Source organism: Oncorhynchus gorbuscha, linkage group LG06 (genome assembly GCF_021184085.1).
Source record: "Oncorhynchus gorbuscha isolate QuinsamMale2020 ecotype Even-year linkage group LG06, OgorEven_v1.0, whole genome shotgun sequence".
In the NCBI taxonomy this organism is placed as follows: Eukaryota; Metazoa; Chordata; class Actinopteri; order Salmoniformes; family Salmonidae; genus Oncorhynchus; species Oncorhynchus gorbuscha.
This window is the reverse complement of record NC_060178.1, coordinates 100081919-100104974: the sequence shown is the minus strand read 5'-3', so window position 1 is coordinate 100104974 and position 23056 is coordinate 100081919. Positions and strand designations below refer to the sequence as shown.

Genomic DNA, 23056 nt, shown 5'->3' with positions numbered 1-23056 from the left:
TGTTATTATTATCATTATTATTATTATGAAAATGTTACATCTACTTTTTAAATATATTATTCAGTTCATGTTTTCTGTTTTATGCATTGATCGACGTCCATCACAATATTGCTGATACTCTTCACAAATGAAACATTATTATGAGGAGACATTATATTCCCAGAAAGTTATCTGATAAAAGGACTGAGATTCCTTTGTAGACGAATTGAAATGACGTACTTGCAGCAACTAAACAAGCAGCCACATGAAATGGCCTATAGCTAGCCCAATACAACTTTTAGAAAAAAAAATAAAAATGTTCTGTATGAATTGAACAGATATTTAATTTCAACTATACACAATTCAAAGTTCGGAATGGTTGCAAAATATGCTATAAAGGCCTACCACATGTTCACATGAGCAATATATCAGTCCCCGCCCGCGCATGAGGCCTTTGCCTTTTGGCAGGCCGTCATTGTCAATAAGAATTTGTTCTTAAACTGATTTTCCTACTTAAATAAAGGTTAAGTAAAAATAAAAATAAATAAAATAATAAATATTTAGGCCTAATGTAATATCCGTAGGCTATGCACACGTAGAGTACAGGCCTACTAAAACCAACCACCTGAGGAAAACCGGGTTGCGATGCTATATTTGGACAATTCATATTCAAGTCAGTTTGGTTTCTATTCTGGAGGTGGTCTAATTTAACCTCCAAATGTAGTAAGCCCCATAATGAGATTTTTATGGGTTAAAAGGGTAGGCCTACGTCTATATTTGTAGCAACAAGAATGAAAGCAGTAACTACAGACTAATGATATAACATTGCTAATAATATGAATAATAGTTGTGGTTGTCATAATCAATTCAAACATATTTTCAACATAAAATAAAATCCTCTATTTAATAAAACATTTCACTTCGTCTATTTGTGTGAAAAATGTGTATAACTAAATGGAAACCACATGTAGTTTTTGATTGGAGTTTCATAGCCTATTCTGTTGCAGTGGTGCATCATGCGTCCCGGCCCATTCCAGTTCCAGCTTGGCCTCTGATCGGGATAACTATTTTGGGCTGTCATACGTGGCCTATAATTGTGATGGTAAAATAAATTCCCATCCAATCTGAATGTCATGTTATGGCAGGTGTGTACTTAAGGTGGAAGGACATTGAATAACACTATAATCAGCAAAGAACATGTTATGTGGATTCCTGCATGGCTGAGAACAGTGAGAGACGCCAAACGTGTCATTATAGCACGTTATAGTGACATCATCTTATATATTATTTTATCTAATTGATGTAAAAAATAGTGTGAGAGGCTACCTTATTTTGCTTTTATCAAATTCTAAAACAATTATATTTTCACGAAGTTCAGGTTAATTGCTGATTAAGCTGAAACGCCATGAGGCTGAGTAGATTTTGAATCGATTTTCTTATTAGTTAGCTACATAAAGGTTAAATAAATAATAATAAAAAATACATATATTCTTATTATGCTATTAATATGGTATTATGGAATTTATAATATTCTGCTGCTCGTGCACAAAGATCACGCTGGTTGCGCGTCCCTCATTGATAGTCTACCCTAAACGGCAGCTAAAACTCATCAATGTTATTCCCCCTCTCGACAGCACGACAAAGTTAAATTGTGGATGGTCTGCAAATTAAAATTTTCTAGCGAGGCAGATAATATTGTAGCCGATCCCATACACGCAATCACTAAAACACGATGCATGACTAGGTTACACCGCTTTAAGTTTTCCAAAATTTGAGTGATAAACAGATTTAATAAAAGCCTTACAGAAATACATTACAAAGTGAAGCTGATAAAACAATAATTTCAGACTAACCCGTTATTATTTCTAGAAAGCAGCAGAGTGTTTTCAAATGGTCTTGGTCTCAGATTATCCAGGCTTGAATTGTTCCCCCCGCGGTGGCATTAGAATGAATAGGAATAGATGTCCCTTTGGTCAATGGGACAGTCAAAGCACACCGCCCTGTATAATGGGGACGTCATCCTAACAAGACCTTTATTATCAATAGGAGGGTTCCTTTTGTTCCCCTTCTCAACTGCACTATAAATACTCGGAGCAGGCTTTTACCCCACCACAGAGCAAGAAGAGGTGCACCCGCGGGATAAGATTACGCGCAGTTATCCGGCCAACAAGCCCAGTGCGTCCATTCATGCCCTCATAGACCACCATCCCAAAAAAACGACCAAACTCAAACGACAGAAGCAGGTGATCGAGTGTGATTTAAAAATAGAGGCAGAGACAGAGGGAAGCAGCGACCTCCTACCCAAACCGAGCTAATAAAATGCATTCTGACTCCAGCTCGAGCAGATCTTCCTCACCAGACATGGATGGAATGTATCTCCGAGACCACCTCAATTCAGTGTCCTCCGCGCAGAACGAACTCCTCCAGAAGATGACGAGCGAGCATCTTTCCAGGCACGGGGAAGATACGTCATCTGGCGGGAGCAAGTACAAACTCAAGAAGCAGGTGACCGAGCAAGAGATTCAGCATCTGAGGCTGAAAATCAACGGGCGGGAGCGCAAGAGGATGCACGACTTGAACCTGGCGATGGACGGCCTCCGGGAAGTTATGCCTTACGCACACGGTCCGTCTGTGAGAAAGCTGTCGAAGATTGCCACTCTCCTGCTCGCCAGAAACTACATCCTGATGCTCAACAGCTCCATGGACGAGATGAAAAGGCTGGTTGGAGAAATCTACGGCGGACATCATTCTGCGTTCCACTGCGGGACAGTGAGCGGGCACTCTGGCAACCCGGCGCTTCAGGTGCATCCGCTGCTCGGGAGCGCGCTGTCCTCGTCCACATCCTCTACCCTCACCACCACCTTACCTGGACTTACCTCCATCCGAGCGCCTCACTCCTTAATGAAGAGTGCCCCTGCACACCCTCTTCAGCTCGGCAGCGGCTTCCAACACTGGGCAGGTTTACCATGCCCGTGCCCCATATGCCAAGTACCTCCACCCCCTCATATTCCTATCAGTTCAGCGGGACTGACGAGACTTGCAAGCGGAAACAAGGATGTGATAAAGTAATTCGGGACATTCGATTCAGAATGGTGTCAAAATGTACAGTACAATAAATTATGAATTGGACATGAAGAATTGACCTCCATGCATGCATTGTATGTATGTTTATTTGTTTTGCGTATGAGAACCGTTAATTATTCCTCATTGTAACAAAGACCCTGTGAAAATACTTTTTTTCACGGTAAAAATGTAGCTGTTTATTTGGTGTCACCAGAGATGCATTCACGCCATGTAAATATGTTTCTCACAAGACGCTCTGTGAAAAAACCTAAAGCATTAAGCTGGAGATCTCTGAATGTGACCTCATGTTTGGAGGGCATTAAGCTGGAGGTGTCTGAATGTGACCTCATGTTTGGAGAGCATTAAGCTGGAGATGTCTGAATGTGACCTCATGTTTGGAGCCCTGAAGCTGATCTTAGCACAAAATACTTGCTCACCCGAAAGGGTGAAAAAAGTTACATGCAAATGTAATATGTTTGTTTTGGCATCATTTGTGAAAGTGAAGAATGCCCTTTCCTTGTAACAAGGATGGTGAAATCGCATTCTACAGTGTATGAACATTGTATGATTTATATATTAAGTTCGGAAAGGTTGAAATAATATGGCTCTTGATGACTCCATAGAATTCTGAAAATACTTTTAGTTTTGCGGTGGCGTTACTGTCCACATGTTTAACTTCTTTTGCATGGCTGCATGATTGTTTTGCTGGAAAGAATGTTTTATGTCAGGAGACCCCGCGTCTTTATTTTTGTATTGATGACTAATGAAATATTTATTATTACCCAGTGTTCCTGGATGTAATGTCAATAAAACGGATATGATGACCCATGTATGCTGCATTGCCTGTCCATACCATGTCAGGATGTATCCAACATGTCCTCAATTAAGGACATTTATTCCTGTCGATTATTTGTTCATAGATGTTAAAATATAAATATAGGTCTGGCTATTTATTCATAGATTTAAAGCCAAATCTAAATATATGTTGCTTATTTATTCATAGATTTAAAGCCAAATCTAAATATATGTTTGCTTATTTATTCATAGATTTAAAGCCAAATCTAAATATATGTTGCTTATTTATTCATAGATTTAAAGCCAAATCTAAATATATGTTGCTTATTTATTCATAGATTTAAAGCCATGTCTAAATATATGTTGCTTATTTATTCATAGATTTAAAGCCATGTCTACATATATGTTTGGTTATTTATTCATAGATTTAAAGCCAAATCTAAATATATGTTTGGTTATTTATTCATAGATTTAAAGCCATGTCTACATATATGTTTGGTTATTTATTCATAGATTTAAAGCCATGTCTACATATATGTTTGGTTATTTATTCATAGATTTAAAGCCATGTCTACATATATGTTTGGTTATTTATTCATAGATTTAAAGCCATGTCTAAAGCCATATATGTTTGGTTATTTATTCATAGATTTAAAGCCATGTCTAAATATATGTTTGGTTATTTATTCATAGATTTAAAGCCATGTCTACATATATGTTTGGTTATTTATTCATAGATTTAAAGCCATGTCTAAATATATGTTTGGTTATTTATTCATAGATTTAAAGCCATGTCTACATATATGTTTGGTTATTTATTCATAGATTTAAAGCCAAATCTAAATATATGTTGCTTATTTATTCATAGATTTAAAGCCATGTCTACATATATGTTTGGTTATTTATTCATAGATTTAAAGCCATGTCTACATATAGGTTTGGTTATTTATTCATAGATTTAAAGCCATGTCTACATATATGTTTGGTTATTTATTCATAGATTTAAAGCCAAATCTAAATATATGTTGCTTATTTATTCATAGATTTAAAGCCATGTCTACATATATGTTTGGTTATTTATTCATAGATTTAAAGCCATGTCTACATATAGGTTTGGTTATTTATTCATAGATTTAAAGCCATGTCTACATATATGTTTGGTTATTTATTCATAGATTTAAAGCCATGTCTACATATATGTTTGGTTATTTATTCATAGATTTAAAGCCATGTCTACATATATGTTTGGTTATTTATTCATAGATTTAAAGCCATGTCTACATATATGTTGCTTATTTATTCATAGATTTAAAGCCATGTCTAAATATATGTTGCTTATTTATTCATAGATTTAAAGCCATGTCTACATATATGTTTGGTTATTTATTCATAGATTTAAAGCCATGTCTACATATATGTTTGGTTATTTATTCATAGATTTAAAGCCATGTCTACATATAGGTTTGGTTATTTATTCATAGATTTAAAGCCATGTCTACATATATGTTTGGTTATTTATTCATAGATTTAAAGCCATTTAAAGTCTACATATAGGTTTGGTTATTTATTCATAGATTTAAAGCCATGTCTACATATAGTTTGGTTATTTATTCATAGATTTAAAGCCATGTCTACATATATGTTTGGTTATTTATTCATAGATTTAAAGCCATGTCTACATATATGTTTGGTTATTTATTCATAGATTTAAAGCCATGTCTACATATATGTTTGGTTATTTATTCATAGATTTAAAGCCATGTCTACATATATGTTTGGTTATTTATTCATAGATTTAAAGCCATGTCTACATATATGTTTGGTTATTTATTCATAGATTTAAAGCCATGTCTACATATATGTTTGGTTATTTATTCATAGATTTAAAGCCATGTCTACATATATGTTTGGTTATTTATTCATAGATTTAAAGCCATGTCTACATATATGTTTGGTTATTTATTCATAGATTTAAAGCCATGTCTACATATATGTTTGGTTATTTATTCATAGATTTAAAGCCATGTCTACATATATGTTTGGTTATTTATTCATAGATTTAAAGCCATGTCTACATATATGTTTGGTTATTTATTCATAGATTTAAAGCCATGTCTACATATATGTTTGGTTATTTATTCATAGATTTAAAGCCATGTCTACATATAGGTTTGGTTATTTATTCATAGATTTAAAGCCAAATCTAAATATATGTTGCTTATTTATTCATAGATTTAAAGCCATGTCTACATATATGTTTGGTTATTTATTCATAGATTTAAAGCCATGTCTACATATATGTTTGGTTATTTATTCATAGATTTAAAGCCATGTCTACATATAGGTTTGGTTATTTATTCATAGATTTAAAGCCATGTCTACATATATGTTTGGTTATTTATTCATAGATTTAAAGCCATGTCTACATATATGTTTGGTTATTTATTCATAGATTTAAAGCCATATATATGTTTGGTTATTTATTCATAGATTTAAAGCCATGTCTACATATATGTTTGGTTATTTATTCATAGATTTAAAGCCATGTCTACATATAGGTTTGGTTATTTATTCATAGATTTAAAGCCAAATCTAAATATATGTTATTTATTCATAGATTTAAAGCCATTATTTATTCATAGATTTAAAGCCATGTCTACATATATGTTTGGTTATTTATTCATAGATTTAAAGCCATGTCTACATATATGTTTGGTTATTTATTCATAGATTTAAAGCCATGTCTACATATAGGTTTGGTTATTTATTCATAGATTTAAAGCCATGTCTACATATATGTTTGGTTATTTATTCATAGATTTAAAGCCATGTCTAAATATATGTTTGGTTATTTATTCATAGATTTAAAGCCATGTCTACATATATGTTTGGTTATTTATTCATAGATTTAAAGCCATGTCTACATATATGTTTGGTTATTTATTCATAGATTTAAAGCCATGTCTACATATATGTTTGGTTATTTATTCATAGATTTAAAAATGCCATGTCCATGTCTACATATATGTTTGGTTATTTATTCATAGATTTAAAGCCATGTCTAAATATATGTTTGCTTATTTATTCATAGATTTAAAGCCATGTTGGTTATTTATTCATAGATTTAAAGCCATGTCTACATATATGTTTGTTATTTATTCATAGATTTAAAGCCATGTCTAAATATATGTTTGGTTATTTATTCATAGATTTAAAGCCATGTCTACATATAGGTTTGGTTATTTATTCATAGATTTAAAGCCATGTCTACATATATGTTTGGTTATTTATTCATAGATTTAAAGCCATGTCTACATATAGGTTTGGTTATTTATTCATAGATTTAAAGCCATGTCTAAATATATGTTTACATATATGTTTGGTTATTTATTCATAGATTTAAAGCCATGTCTACATATAGGTTTGGTTATTTATTCATAGATTTAAAGCCATGTCTACATATATGTTTGGTTATTTATTCATAGATTTAAAGCCATGTCTACATATATGTTTGGTTATTTATTCATAGATTTAAAGCCATGTCTACATATAGGTTTGGTTATTTATTCATAGATTTAAAGCCATGTCTACATATATGTTTGGTTATTTATTCATAGATTTAAAGCCATGTCTACATATATGTTTGGTTATTTATTCATAGATTTAAAGCCATGTCTACATATAGGTTTGGTTATTTATTCATAGATTTAAAGCCATGTCTACATATATGTTTGGTTATTTATTCATAGATTTAAAGCCATGTCTACATATATGTTTGGTTATTTATTCATAGATTTAAAGCCATGTCTACATATATGTTTGGTTATTTATTCATAGATTTAAAGCCATGTCTACATATATGTTTGGTTATTTATTCATAGATTTAAAGCCTAAATATAAATATATGTTTAAAGCCATTATTTATTCATAGATTTAAAGCCAAATCTAAATATATGTTGCTTATTTATTCATAGATTTAAAGCCATGTCTACATATATGTTTGGTTATTTATTCATAGATTTAAAGCCATGTCTAAATATATGTTGCTTATTTATTCATAGATTTAAAGCCATGTCTACATATAGGTTTGGTTATTTATTCATAGATTTAAAGCCATGTCTACATATATGTTTGGTTATTTATTCATAGATTTAAAGCCATGTCTACATATATGTTTGGTTATTTATTCATAGATTTAAAGCCATGTCTACATATATGTTTGGTTATTTATTCATAGATTTAAAGCCATGTCTACATATATGTTTGATTTAAAGTTATTTATTCATAGATTTAAAGCCATGTCTAAATATATGTTTGGTTATTTATTCATAGATTTAAAGCCATGTCTACATATATGTTTGGTTATTTATTCATAGATTTAAAGCCATGTCTACATATATGTTTGGTTATTTATTCATAGATTTAAAGCCATGTCTACATATAGGTTTGGTTATTTATTCATAGATTTAAAGCCATGTCTACATATATGTTTGGTTATTTATTCATAGATTTAAAGCCATGTCTACATATATGTTTGGTTATTTATTCATAGATTTAAAGCCAAATCTAAATATATGTTGCTTATTTATTCATAGATTTAAAGCCATGTCTACATATAGGTTTGGTTATTTATTCATAGATTTAAAGCCATGTCTACATATATGTTTGGTTATTTATTCATAGATTTAAAGCCAAATCTAAATATATGTTGCTTATTTATTCATAGATTTAAAGCCATGTCTACATATATGTTTGGTTATTTATTCATAGATTTAAAGCCATGTCTACATATATGTTTGGTTATTTATTCATAGATTTAAAGCCATGTCTACAAATATGTTTGGTTATTTATTCATAGATTTAAAGCCATGTCTACATATATGTTTGCTTATTTATTCATAGATTTAAAGCCAAATCTAAATATATGTTGCTTATTTATTCATAGATTTAAAGCCATGTCTACATATATGTTTGCTTATTTATTCATAGATTTAAAGCCAAATCTAAATATATGTTTGGTTATTTATTCATAGATTTAAAGCCATGTCTACATATATGGTTATTTATTCATAGATTTAAAGCCATGTCTACATATAGGTTTGGTTATTTATTCATAGATTTAAAGCCATGTCTACATATATGTTTGGTTATTTATTCATAGATTTAAAGCCATGTCTACATATATGTTTGGTTATTTATTCATAGATTTAAAGCCATGTCTACATATATGTTTGGTTATTTATTCATAGATTTAAAGCCATGTCTACATATAGGTTTGGTTATTTATTCATAGATTTAAAGCCATGTCTACATATATGTTTGGTTATTTATTCATAGATTTAAAGCCATGTCTACATATAGGTTTGGTTATTTATTCATAGATTTAAAGCCATGTCTAAATATATGTTTGGTTATTTATTCATAGATTTAAAGCCATGTCTACATATAGGTTTGGTTATTTATTCATAGATTTAAAGCCATGTCTACATATATGTTTGGTTATTTATTCATAGATTTAAAGCCATGTCTACATATATGTTTGGTTATTTATTCATAGATTTAAAGCCATGTCTACATATAGGTTTGGTTATTTATTCATAGATTTAAAGCCATGTCTACATATATGTTTGGTTATTTATTCATAGATTTAAAGCCATGTCTACATATATGTTTGGTTATTTATTCATAGATTTAAAGCCATGTCTACATATAGGTTTGGTTATTTATTCATAGATTTAAAGCCATGTCTACATATATGTTTGGTTATTTATTCATAGATTTAAAGCCATGTCTACATATATGTTTGGTTATTTATTCATAGATTTAATTTAAAGCCATGTCTACATATATGTTTGGTTATTTATTCATAGATTTAAAGCCATGTCTACATATATGTTTGGTTATTTATTCATAGATTTAAAGCCATGTCTACATATATGTTTGGTTATTTATTCATAGATTTAAAGCCATGTCTACATATATGTTTGGTTATTTATTCATAGATTTAAAGCCATGTCTACATATATGTTTGGTTATTTATTCATAGATTTAAAGCCATGTCTACATATATGTTTGGTTATTTATTCATAGATTTAAAGCCATGTCTACATATAGGTTTGGTTATTTATTCATAGATTTAAAGCCATGTCTACATATAGATTTAAAGTTTGTTTGTTATTTATTCATAGATTTAAAGCCATGTCTACATATATGTTTGGTTATTTATTCATAGATTTAAAGCCATGTCTACATATATGTTTGGTTATTTATTCATAGATTTAAAGCCATGTCTACATATATGTTTGGTTATTTATTCATAGATTTAAAGCCATGTCTACATATAGGTTTGGTTATTTATTCATAGATTTAAAGCCATGTCTACATATATGTTTGGTTATTTATTCATAGATTTAAAGCCATGTCTATTTATTCATATTTATGTTTGTTTGTTATTTATTCATAGATTTAAAGCCATGTCTACATATATGTTTGGTTATTTATTCATAGATTTAAAGCCATGTCTACATATATGTTTGGTTATTTATTCATAGATTTAAAGCCATGTCTACATATATGTTTGGTTATTTATTCATAGATTTAAAGCCATGTCTACATATATGTTTGGTTATTTATTCATAGATTTAAAGCCATGTCTACATATATGTTTGGTTATTTATTCATAGATTTAAAGCCATGTCTACATATATGTTTGGTTATTTATTCATAGATTTAAAGCCATGTCTACATATATGTTTGGTTATTTATTCATAGATTTAAAGCCATGTCTACATATATGTTTGGTTATTTATTCATAGATTTAAAGCCATGTCTACATATATGTTTGGTTATTTATTCATAGATTTAAAGCCATGTCTACATATATGTTTGGTTATTTATTCATAGATTTAAAGCCATGTCTACATATATGTTTGGTTATTTATTCATAGATTTAAAGCCATGTCTACATATATGTTTGGTTATTTATTCATAGATTTAAAGCCATGTCTACATATATGTTTGGTTATTTATTCATAGATTTAAAGCCATGTCTACATATATGTTTGGTTATTTATTCATAGATTTAAAGCCATGTCTACATATATGTTTGGTTATTTATTCATAGATTTAAAGCCATGTCTACATATATGTTTGGTTATTTATTCATAGATTTAAAGCCATGTCTACATATAGGTTAGATCTCGTAGCCTATGTAGGCCTTGGGTGATTGGAATCATGCAGTATGTCAATAATGCCTGAATTTTAATGTAACTTTTTGATAATTTTGTAGACTATGTAGACCTAACTTATCTAGACTATATAAAATGTTTGTAGACAGTCTATAGATATTTAAGATCCACATAAGAGGAAGGCCTAATGACCGCTTAACAAAGTAAGATCCTTGCTAACTTTGATTTGTTTCTGTTAATTCATTGTGGTGAGGTGAGAGCAAAGTATTTGTTTTTCAGGTTGGCAATATAATATCCAGTGCAGTTAGTAATGTTTACATGTGGGCCTATTATAATCTGTTGTATGAACGTCCACTACATTTCACAGGTGCAGAAGTAGTTCTGAATACACATTACACCCAATGGGAGAGATTTGTTGTAGCAACTAACACCAGTAGAAATGTTGGTTATCTGGCAGTATCTGCAGAAAATGTGTGAGCATAGTCCTTGATTGCTTTTGGAGTTTCTACCATATATATATATATATATATATAGATGTAATACTTATCGTAACATAATTAAGAAAAACACAAGCATCTTATTAGACCTGACCAGCATAAGTTTATTGATCCCATCAGAATCCACATTTGAGCCATTATTGACATTGATCTATATATACTGTATGTAGCCTACATAGATAAACCATTTTTATAGAATGAATTATACAAAATCCTCATGCTTGCATTATATAGTGATTGTTTTATGTTGACAGAAATGTTAAGAGAGAGCATTGATCTAAATACCAGATAATGAAGAATAATGCACAATAGACTTACATTTTAGGCTTAACTTTCCCAAAATAATGTCTCCAACTTGTCAACATTAGAATGGCATGTATCCTGAACTAGCCAACACCACCCACATTTCCAATGGTTGATATTAGGGAAAGTATTAGTATAACAATAACTCAACAATTTTAGTTAATTTAAGAAAATCACTAAATTTAAAGAAATCCATTAGACATTACTCTATGGATATCCAGTGACTGGGCAAGGGTGCAGCCATGGATGGGCCCCGGGAGGGCATAGACCCACCCACTTGGGAGCCAGGCCCACCCACTGGGGAGCCAGGTCCACCCACTGGGGAGCCAGGCCCAGCAAATCAGAATGAGTTCTTCCCACAAAAGGGCTTAATTACAGACAGAAATACTCCACGGTTTCATTAGCGTCCTGGGTGGCTGGTCTCAGACGATTCTGCAGATGAAGGAGCCGGATGTGGAGGTCCTTAGCTGGTGTGGTTACACGTGGTCTGCGGTTGAGGAGGTCCTGAGCTGGTGTGGTTACATGTGGTCTGCAGTTGAGGAGGTCCTGAGCTGGTGTGGTTACACGTGGTCTGCGGTTGAGGAGGTCCTGAGCTGGTGTGGTTACACGTGGTCTGCAGTTGAGGAGGTCCTGAGCTGGTGTGGTTACACATGGTCTGCGGATGTGGAGGTCCTGAGCTGGTGTGGTTACATGTGGTCTGCAGTTGAGGAGGTCCTGAGCTGGTGTGGTTACACGTGGTCTGTGGTTGAGGAGGTCCTGAGCTGGTGTGGTTACACGTGGTCTGCAGTTGAGGAGGTCCTGAGCTGGTGTGGTTACACGTGGTCTGCGGTTGAGGAGGTCCTGAGCTGGTGTGGTTACACGTGGTCTGCGGTTGAGGAGGTCCTGAGCTGGTGTGGTTACACGTGGTCTGCAGTTGAGGAGGTCCTGAGCTGGTGTGGGTACACGTGGTCTGCGGTTGAGGAGGTCCTGAGCTGGTGTGGTTACACGTGGTCTGCAGTTGAGGAGGTCCTGAGCTGGTGTGGTTACACGTGGTCTGCGGTTGAGGAGGTCCTGAGCTGGTGTGGTTACACGTGGTCTGCGGTTGAGGAGGTCCTGAGCTGGTGTGGTTACACGTGGTCTGCGGTTGAGGAGGTCCTGAGCTGGTGTGGTTACACGTGTTCTGCGGTTGAGGAGGTCCTGAGCTGGCGTGGTTACATGTGGTCTGCGGTTGAGGAGGTCCTGAGCTGGCGTGGTTACACGTGGTCTGCGGTTGAGGAGGTCCTGAGCTGGTGTGGTTACACGTGGTCTGCGGTTGAGGAGGTCCTGAGCTGGCGTGGTTACACGTGTTCTGCGGTTGAGGAGGTCCTGAGCTGGTGTGGTTACAAGTGGTCTGCGGTTGTGAGGCCAGCTGGATGTACTGCCAAATTCTTTAAAATGAGTGGTCTTTTATTGTCCCCAGCACAAGGTGAACCTGTGTAATGATCATGATTTTTAATCAGTTTCTTGATATGCCACACCTGTCAGGTGTGCTCACACCTGACATATACTCACACTAACAACATTTTGCACAACATTTGAGAGAAACAAGCATTTCGTGCAAATCGAACATTTCTGGGATATTTTATTTAACCTCTTAAAACATGGGACCAACACTTTACATGTTGAGTTTATATTTTTGTTTAGTAAATGTAAATATATTTAAATGTCCTATAGGCCTACAGATGTAGGATCTTAATTTGAGCCAGTTAGCTACAGCAGGAGAATAATCCTGCAGCAATATGAAATGAGAATTACTGTGTGGAATATAATAAATGGATCTCATTGTTTGGGTTGACACATTTTTTGTTAGGTCAAATCAAGTCTGAATTTTCAAAGTGGAAATGACAAACTTTGGAAGCCTTTTTAAAAATAGAATACACTACAAGTTAGGAATTCCTGCAGTGCAGGAACATTCTCAGTAACCAAAGAGTGATCAAATGAAGATCCTACATCTGTATATTTTAAACAAATACATTAGTAATACGACATATTTCTGATCACACAATGTGCTTAATAAATGATTTCATAATTCGATGGGATGTTATCGAACTGTTGTGTCCTGAAACAAATGCTACATGAACCTCCATGGGATCAGAAAATGCTTTGGCTTGTCCCTTGAGTCCTTTCACCGGCGCATTGCAGATCGTTCTAAACAGATTGTGTTTGTGGAGATTACAAGTGAATTGTTCCTGGGGGAATGGGGAACGAAACACATCAGAAGACTGGTTGGGATTACAGGATCCTATACGCAAAAGATTATGCATTCAGTTGCCATTCTTCGAGCATGTAAATGAGCCAAATTATTTCCTCATAGTGCTGTAGGTTGGGAGAGTGAAAGGGGGAGTTTTTTTATTTTTACATTTTGTCTTAACGATACAAACAGTTAAGGTTAGACTGTCCATGCCAGATGGGGTTTATATCGATGGTTGCAATTTCCCATCAAGAAGAAGCGTTCAAATATTTTTTTCTAAAGATTGTGCCAGAGAAGAATGCTGCCTAATTATCATGAAACGTGGTCAATTATCATGCAGTATAAGAACATTGACAGTCCAGTTGTGTGAGAAAAATGTGCCAGCAAAATGTGCTTAAAATGTACTTACCTCTGCACAGGCTGATTAAAATGGTGATATTAATGATATCCATTGATACTATATGCCTGCTATACTTTTCTAGACATACTTCATGATGTAGTTCATAATATGTGCCGTTCTACCATCATTACTGCACTATAAGTAGTATCATTGCCTGTTCTCCAAATTGTGAGTTCACGTGCATGCACATTTTGTAAATGTTTCCAGAAAATATATTGGACTCATATGGATAATCTGACCATTGTACTGTATATAATAAAGAATTTAATCATGGATACATTTCAAACATATTGCTATGTTCGTCGTTGAATGAATGAGACCAAAGCGCAGCGTGGAAAGTGTTCATGATATTTAATACTGAAACACAGACAAAAACAACAAAAGATAAAAGAACGTAAAGTTCTGCAGGGCTATACAGCTACTGTGCAAAAACAAGATCCAAAAACTCAGGTGGACAACAGGAAGCCTAAGTATGATTCCCAATCAGAGACAACGATAGACAGCTGCCTCTGATTGGGAACCATACAACAAAGAACAAAGAACAACAAAGAAATAGAAAACTAGAATGCCCACCCAAATCACACCCTGACCTAACCAAATAGAGAAATAAACAGGCTCTCTAAGGTCAGGGCGTGACACATATTGTGGGATTACCCTTGAGATGCAACTACCTGGAGTCAACTTTCACTCAGACCCAGATGTGATGTTTAACCCTCAAGCTACCAACATATTTGAATTACCAATAAGAACAAACGGTTGGAAAAGAAAACAATCATGTCAAAATATGAACATATTTCTCATCTTAACTTCTTGCGGCGACCCATCCCGGATCCAGGATCGTGACTACGGCTCAAGCTCATTACCATAACGCAAAATGCATAAAAATATTCTTAGAAATATTTAACCTCCACACATTAACAAGTCCAATAGCTCAAATGAAAGATAAACACCTTGTTCATCTACCCAGCAAGTCAGATTTCTAAAATGTTTTACGGCGAAAACATAGCACATATTTATATTAGACCACCACCGAAACAAAAGACGAGAGGCAGCCATTTTGTCCCAGAAAATATAAAATTATAAAAGCAGGATTAAAAAATAAATCATTCACTAACCTTTTGAAAATATTCATCAGATGACAGTAATAGTACATGTTACACAATACATTTTTTTTCTTCAATAATATGCCATTTATATCCATAAATCTCTGTTTACAATGACGACATTTCAAAAAATTCTACTCAAATGTCCGGAGAAATGATGCTAGCTCCGACAGATAACGTCAGATAACAAGCAATAAACACGACTAAATATACATGTTCTACATATAGTTACAAAGATACAGTTCTTCTTAATGCAACTGCTGTATTACATTTATTTTTAACGTTACAGAATTCGTTCACTGGCTATACAATGAGACGGCGCTCAGATATTAGCAGTATGTCTCCTCTACGTTTGGAGTCCACAGAAGCCCAAAATAACCACATAAATATTCCCTTACCTTTGATGTTCTTCGATCAGAAGTCGTAGAAGGAGTCATACTTACCCAATACATCATTTGGTTTCACGTTGTGTGTCTCTGTATTAGCATATGCTAACAGCTTCAGCTGAAATGCACCCAAAATGACTTCTGGTCCCGCACTCTTGCGCATCAAAACTTCAAATCTAAACTGGTCAAACTATGTGCAGAATCGAGCTTTATGATGTTTTTAACATGTAAAACAATGATCAGCGCGAACAGACAAACCGCCTTCAATTGGTGTTTCTTGGAAAAGAGTGTGCCCCAAATCAGCCTCGCCCAATAGAGTGCATATATTTGAGAGTGACCCGAACATTTTCGCCCGCCAAACGACGAGGGCTCGTGAGATTCTCACAATGAACGCGCCATTTGAAAGCAGGCATCGCGCTGAACACATACATACTGTTCCCAGATCGGTAGCTGCCTGGGAAGGGTGGGGGCGATGACGTCAAATTTGACCCAACTTTTCTCTTGACAAGAGAGAGTTTGGGAGAAAGGCTGCCCTGAGAGTTCTGCTTTACATACAGACATAATTTAAACAGTTTTAGAAACTTTAGAGTGTTTTCTATTCAATAATAATTATTATATGCATATATTAGCAATTTTGGGAAAAAATATTTTGAGTTTACTATGGGCACGCACTTCCTCCAAAGGGGGCAGTATTGAGGCCTAGTCTTAATTAACATACTTGGACTGTTATCTCAAATAAAATATAACCAGTTAAATTACAGGCAATTTGCTTAAACAACATCATACATCTTCCCTTATGTGTAGTTTCTCTTCAAAATACAATCCACCTTAGAACTAAAAAGCTGATTTAATTCATATGATTTGTTCATAGTATAATTTATTTTTCTGAATTTTGAAGAAAATATACATTTTGCCATGTTAATTTTGTAAAAACTACTGCCATATCAAGGGGCAGTACACCAAAAATATACTTAATTTTATTGCTATAAGCAATCAATTTATCCTGAGAGACAATGACCAAAAATATGGCTCAGTTTTCTTTATGTACTTACCCCACAGCAAATCAAATCAAATGTTATTAGTCACATGCGCAGAATACAACAGGTGTAGTAGACCTTACAGTGAAAAGCTTACTTACAAGACCTTAAACAACAATGCAGTTGTAAGAAAATACCTAAAGAGAAGAAAGATATAAAAATAACAAATAATTCAAGCGCAGCAGTAAAACAACAATTGCAGGGCTATATACAGGGGGTACCGGTACAGAGTCAATGTGTGGGGGCACCGGTGTCAAGGTAATTGAGGTAATATGTACATGCTGGAGATCCATCAGATATGCTGATTGTCATGATGATAACACCTCTGTGAACGAAAGTCATTTTGTTTATAGCAAGTGCTGCTGTGACAGTACAGTGATAGATGGGAATGCTCATGAGGGAGGTGAAGATTCACCGTTTTTCCAACACCATTATTGAATTTCTTTGATTATTTGTTTTTATTTAGACGGCCCAGTACATCACCGGGGCCAAGATTCCTGCCATCCAGGACCTCTATACCAGGCGGTGTCTGCAGAAGGCCCAATATATTGGCAAAGACTCCAGCCACCCTAGTCATAGACTGTTCTCTCCGCACGGCAAATGGTACCGGAGCGCCAAGTCTAGGTCCAAAAGGCTTCTTAACAGCTTCTACCTCCAAGCCATAAGACTCCTGAACATCTAATCAATGGCTACCCAGACTATTTGCATTGTCCCCTACCCCCATTTTTACACTGCTGCCACATGCCTCCACATTGACTCTGTACCGGTACCCCCTGTATATAGCCTCCATATTGACTCTGTACCGGTACCCCTGTATATAGCCTCCACATTGACTCTCTACCGTTACCCCCTGTATATAGCCTCCATATTGACTCTGTACCGGTACCCCCTGTATATAGCCTCCATATTGACTCTGTACCGGTACCCCCTGTATATAGCCTCCATATTGACTCTGTACCGGTACCCCCTGTATATAGCCTCCATATTGACTCTGTACCGGTACCCCTGTATATAGCCTCCACATTGACTCTCTACCGTTACCCCCTGTATATAGCCTCCATATTGACTCTGTATATAGCCTCCATATTGACTCTGGTACCCCCTGTATATAGCCTCCATATTGACTCTGTACCGGTACCCCCTGTATATAGCCTCCATATTGACTCTGTACCGGTACCCCCTGTAGATAGCCTCCATATTGACTCTGTACCGGTACCCCCTGTATATTACATTTACATTTACATTTAAGTCATTTAGCAGACGCTCTTATCCAGAGCGACTTACAAATTGGTGCATTCACCTTATGACATCCCGTGGGACAGTCACTTAACAATAGTGCATCTAAAACTTAGGGGGGTGGGGTGAGAGGGATTACTTAACCTATCCTAGGTATTCCTTAAAGAGGTGGGGTTTCAGGTGTCTCCGGAAGGTGGTGATTGACTCCGCTGTCCTGGCGTCGTGAGGGAGTTTGTTCCACCATTGGGGGCCAGGGCAGCGAACAGTTTTGACTGGGCTGAGCGGGAGCTGTACTTCCTCAGTGGTAGGGAGGCGAGCAGGCCAGAGGTGGATGAACGCAGTGCCCTTGTTTGGGTGTAGGGCCTGATCAGAGCCTGGAGGTACTGAGGTGCCGTTCCCCTCACAGCTCCGTAGGCAAGCACCATGGTCTTGTAGCGGATGCGAGCTTCAACTGGAAGCCAGTGGAGAGAACGGAGGAGCGGGGTGACGTGAGAGACCTTGGGAAGGTTGAACACCAGACGGGCTGCGGCGTTCTGGATGAGTTGAAGGGTTTAATGGCACAGGCAGGGAGCCCAGCCAACAGCGAGTTGCAGTAATCCAGACGGGAGATGACAAGTGCCTGGATTAGGACCTGCGCCGCTTCCTGTGTGAGGCAGGGTCGTACTCTGCGGATGTTGTAGAGCATGAACCTACAGGAACGGGCCACCGCCTTGATGTTAGTTGAGAACGACAGGGTGTTGTCCAGGATCACGCCAAGGTTCTTGGCGCTCTGGGAGGAGGACACAATGGAGTTGTCGACCGTGATGGCGAGATCATGGAACGGGCAGTCCTTCCCCGGGAGGAAGAGCAGCTCCGTCTTGCCGAGGTTCAGCTTGAGGTGGTGATCCGTCATCCACACTGATATGTCTGCCAGACATGCAGAGATGCGATTCGCCACCTGGTCATCAGAAGGGGGAAAGGAGAAGATTAATTGTGTGTCGTCTGCATAGCAATGATAAGAGAGACCATGTGAGGTTATGACAGAGCCAAGTGACTTGGTGTATAGCGAGAATAGGAGAGGGCCAAGAACAGAGCCCTGGGGGACACCAGTGGTGAGAGCGCGTGGTGAGGAGACAGATTCTCGCCACGCCACCTGGTAGGAGCGACCTGTCAGGTAGGACGCAATCCAAGCGTGGGCCGCGCCGGGAGATGCCCAACTCGGAGAGGGTGGAGAGGAGGATCTGATGGTTCACAGTATCGAAGGCAGCCGATAGATCTAGAAGGATGAGAGCAGAGGAGAGAGAGTTAGCTTTAGCAGTGCGGAGCGCCTCCGTGATACAGAGGAGAGCAGTCTCAGTTGAATGACTAGTCTTGAAACCTGACTGATTTGGATCAAGAAGGTCATTCAGAGAGAGATAGCGGGAGAGCTGGCCAAGGACGGCACGTTCAAGAGTTTTGGAGAGAAAAGAAAGAAGGGATACTGGTCTGTAATTGTTGACATCGGAGGGATCGAGTGTAGGTTTTTTCAGAAGGGGTGCAACTCTCGCTCTCTTGAAGACGGAAGGGACGTAGCCAACGGTCAGGGATGAGTTGATGAGCGAGGTGAGGTAAGGGAGAAGGTCTCCGGAAATGGTCTGGAGAAGAGAGGAGGGGATAGGGTCAAGCGGGCAGGTTGTTGGGCGGCCGGCCGTCACAAGACGCGAGATTTCATCTGGAGAGAGAGGGGAGAAAGAGGTCAGAGCACAGGGTAGGGCAGTGTGAGCAGAACCAGCGGTGTCGTTTGACTTAGCAAACGAGGATCGGATGTCGTCGACCTTCTTTTCAAAATGGTTGACGAAGTCATCTGCAGAGAGGGAGGAGGGGGGAGGGGCGGAGGATTCAGGAGGGAGGAGAAGGTGGCAAAGAGCTTCCTAGGGTTAGAGGCAGATGCTTGGAATTTAGCGTGGTAGAAAGTGGCTTTAGCAGCAGAGACAGAGGAGGAAAATGTAGAGAGGAGGGAGTGAAAGGATGCCAGGTCCGCAGGGAGGCGAGTTTTCCTCCATTTCCGCTCGGCTGCCCGGAGCCCTGTTCTGTGAGCTCGCAATGAGTCATCGAGCCACGGAGCGGGAGGGGAGGACCGAGCCGGCCTGGAGGATAGGGGACATAGAGAGTCAAGGGATGCAGAGAGGGAGGAGAGGAGGGTTGAGGAGGCAGAATCAGGAGATAGGTGGGAGAAGGTTTGAGCGGAGGGAAGAGATGATAGGATGGAAGAGGAGAGAGTAGCGGGGAGAGAGAGCGAAGGTTGGGACGGCGCGATACCATCCGAGTAGGGGCAGTGTGGGAGGTGTTGGATGAGAGCGAGAGGGAAAAGGATACAAGGCAGTGGTCGGAGACTTGGAGGGGAGTTGCAGTGAGGTTAGTGGAAGAACAGCATCTAGTAAAGATGAGGTCGAGCGTATTGCCTGCCTTGTGAGTAGGGGGGAAGGTGAGAGGGTGAGGTCAAAAGAGGAGAGGAGTGGAAAGAAGGAGGCAGAGAGGAAAGAGTCAAAGGTAGACGTGGGGAGGTTAAAGTCGCCCAGAACTGTGAGAGGTGAGCCGTCCTCAGGAAAGGAGCTTATCAAGGCATCAAGCTCATTGATGAACTCTCCGAGGGAACCTGGAGGGCGATAAATGATAAGGATGTTAAGCTTGAAAGGGCTAGTAACTGTGACAGCATGGAATTCAAAGGAGGCGATAGACAGATGGGTAAGGGGAGAAAGAGAGAATGACCACTTGGGAGAGATGAGGATCCCGGTGCCACCACCCCGCTGACCAGATGCTCTCGGGGTGTGCGAGAACACGTGGGCGGACGAAGAGAGCAGTAGGAGTAGCAGTGTTGTCTGTGGTGATCCATGTTTCCGTCAGTGCCAAGAAGTCGAGGGACTGGAGGGAGGCATAGGCTGAGATGAACTCTGCCTTGTTGACCGCAGATTGGCAGTTCCAGAGGCTACCGGAGACCTGGAACTCCACGTGGGTCGTGCGCGCTGGGACCACCAGAGTAGGGTGGCCGCGGCCACGCGGTGAGGAGCGTTTGTATGGTCTGTGCAGAGAGGAGAGAACAGGGATAAACAGACACATAGTTGACAGGCTACAGAAGAGGCTACGCTAATGCAAAGGAGATTGGAATGACAAGTGGACTACACGTCTCGAATGTTCAGAAAGTTAAGCTACGTAGCAAGAATCTTATTGACTAAAATGATTAAAATGATACAGTACTGCTGAAGTAGGCCAGCTGGCAGTGGGTGCGTTGTTGACACTACACTAATCAAGTCATTCCGTTGAGTGTAATAGTTTCTGCAGTGTTGCTATTCGGGGGCTAGCAGGCTAGCTAGCAGTGTTGTTTACGTTACGTTGCGTTAAAAGAACGACAATAGATGGCTAGCGAACCTAGAAAATCGCTCTAGACTACACAATTATCTTTGATACAAAGACGGCTATGTAGCTAGCTAAGTAGCTAGCTACGATCAAACAAATCAAACCGTTGTACTGTAATGAAATGAAGTGAAAATGTGATACAACCTGTGAATGCGACCGGGTAGTTGAGTTCTATACAGAAGACGTTGGCTAGCGTTGGCTAGCTGTTGGCTAGCTAGCAGAGTCACCTACGTTAAGGACGACAAATAGCTGGCTAGCTAACCTCGGTAAATTAAGATAATCACTCTAAGACTACACACTCTAAACCTAAACAACACAATTATCTTGGATACGATGATACGATGATACGAAGACAGCAAAGACAGCTATGTAGGTAGCTAACACTAAACTAATCAAGTCGTTCAGTTGAGTGTAAAAGTTTCTCAGTGCAGCTAATCAGTGGACGTTAGCTAGCTGGCTAGTGAAGACTACGTTAGGACGGCGAAATACGATAATTACGCAATTATCTTTGATACAAAGACGGCTATGTAGCTAGCTGAGAAGAAATTGCTAAGATAAGACAAATCAAACCGTTGTGATATAATGAAATATAATGAAAAAGTTATACTACCCGTTGGAGCGACGTGCAGATGCGACCACTCGCTCCAACCGGAACCGGAACCTATATAGCCTCCATATTGACTCTGTACCGGTACCCCCTGTATATAGCCTCCATATTGACTCTGTACCGGTACCCCCTGTATATAGCCTCCATATTGACTCTGTACCGGTACCCCCTGTATATAGCCTCCATATTGACTCTGTACCGGTACCCCCTGTATATAGCCTCCATATTGACTCTGTACCGGTACCCCCTGTATATAGCCTCCATATTGACTCTCTACCGTTACCCCCTGTATATAGCCTCCATATTGACTCTGTACCGGTACCCCCTGTATATAGCCTCCACATTGACTCTCTACCGTTACCCCCTGTATATAGCCTCCACATTGACTCTGTACCGGTACCCCCTGTATATAGCCTCCACATTGACTCTGTACCGGTACCCCCTGTATATAGCCTCCACATTGACTCTGTACCGGTACCCCCTGTATATAGCCTCCACATTGACTCTGTACCGGTACCCCCTGTATATAGCCTCCACATTGACTCTGTACCGGTACCCCCTGTATATAGCCTCGCTACTGTTATTTTATTGTTGCTCCCTAATTGTTATAAACTGAAGTAAAAAAAATAATAATAATTAAAACATTTTTGTTATGCAGGTGAATGAGGACCCAAAAGCAACTTGGCGAAAACAGAGTCTTTAATCCAGTAAAGTAAATCTACAATCATAAAGCATAATTCCACTCGTAATGACGAGAACAGACTGGAGACTCGATCATGAACTGCAGGTTGCCTCGGGAAGGCACTTGAACGTAGCAGACTCAGACACCTGCTCACCACGCAGCATCTGAGGGAAACACGACACGACAGGGCGATACACAGA

The 23056-nt window shown here is 37.9% G+C and overlaps 1 protein-coding gene across 1 annotated transcript; it reads left to right on the top strand.

Annotated features, from left to right (window-relative positions):
• Window positions 1-2104: 2104 nt before the first annotated feature.
• LOC124037329 (oligodendrocyte transcription factor 3-like) lies at window positions 2105-3052 on the top strand. The gene has a single exon (XM_046352041.1). It carries the CDS (start codon window positions 2299-2301, stop codon window positions 3046-3048), a length of 750 nt encoding a protein of 249 aa, XP_046207997.1. The 5' UTR covers window positions 2105-2298; the 3' UTR covers window positions 3049-3052.
• The last annotated feature ends 20004 nt before the right edge of the window (window positions 3053-23056 follow it).

Coding starts and splice junctions, on each gene's coding strand:
- LOC124037329 (XM_046352041.1), top strand. CDS start 2,299: ATGCATTCTGACTCCAGCTCGAGCAGATCTTCCTCACCAGACATGGAT.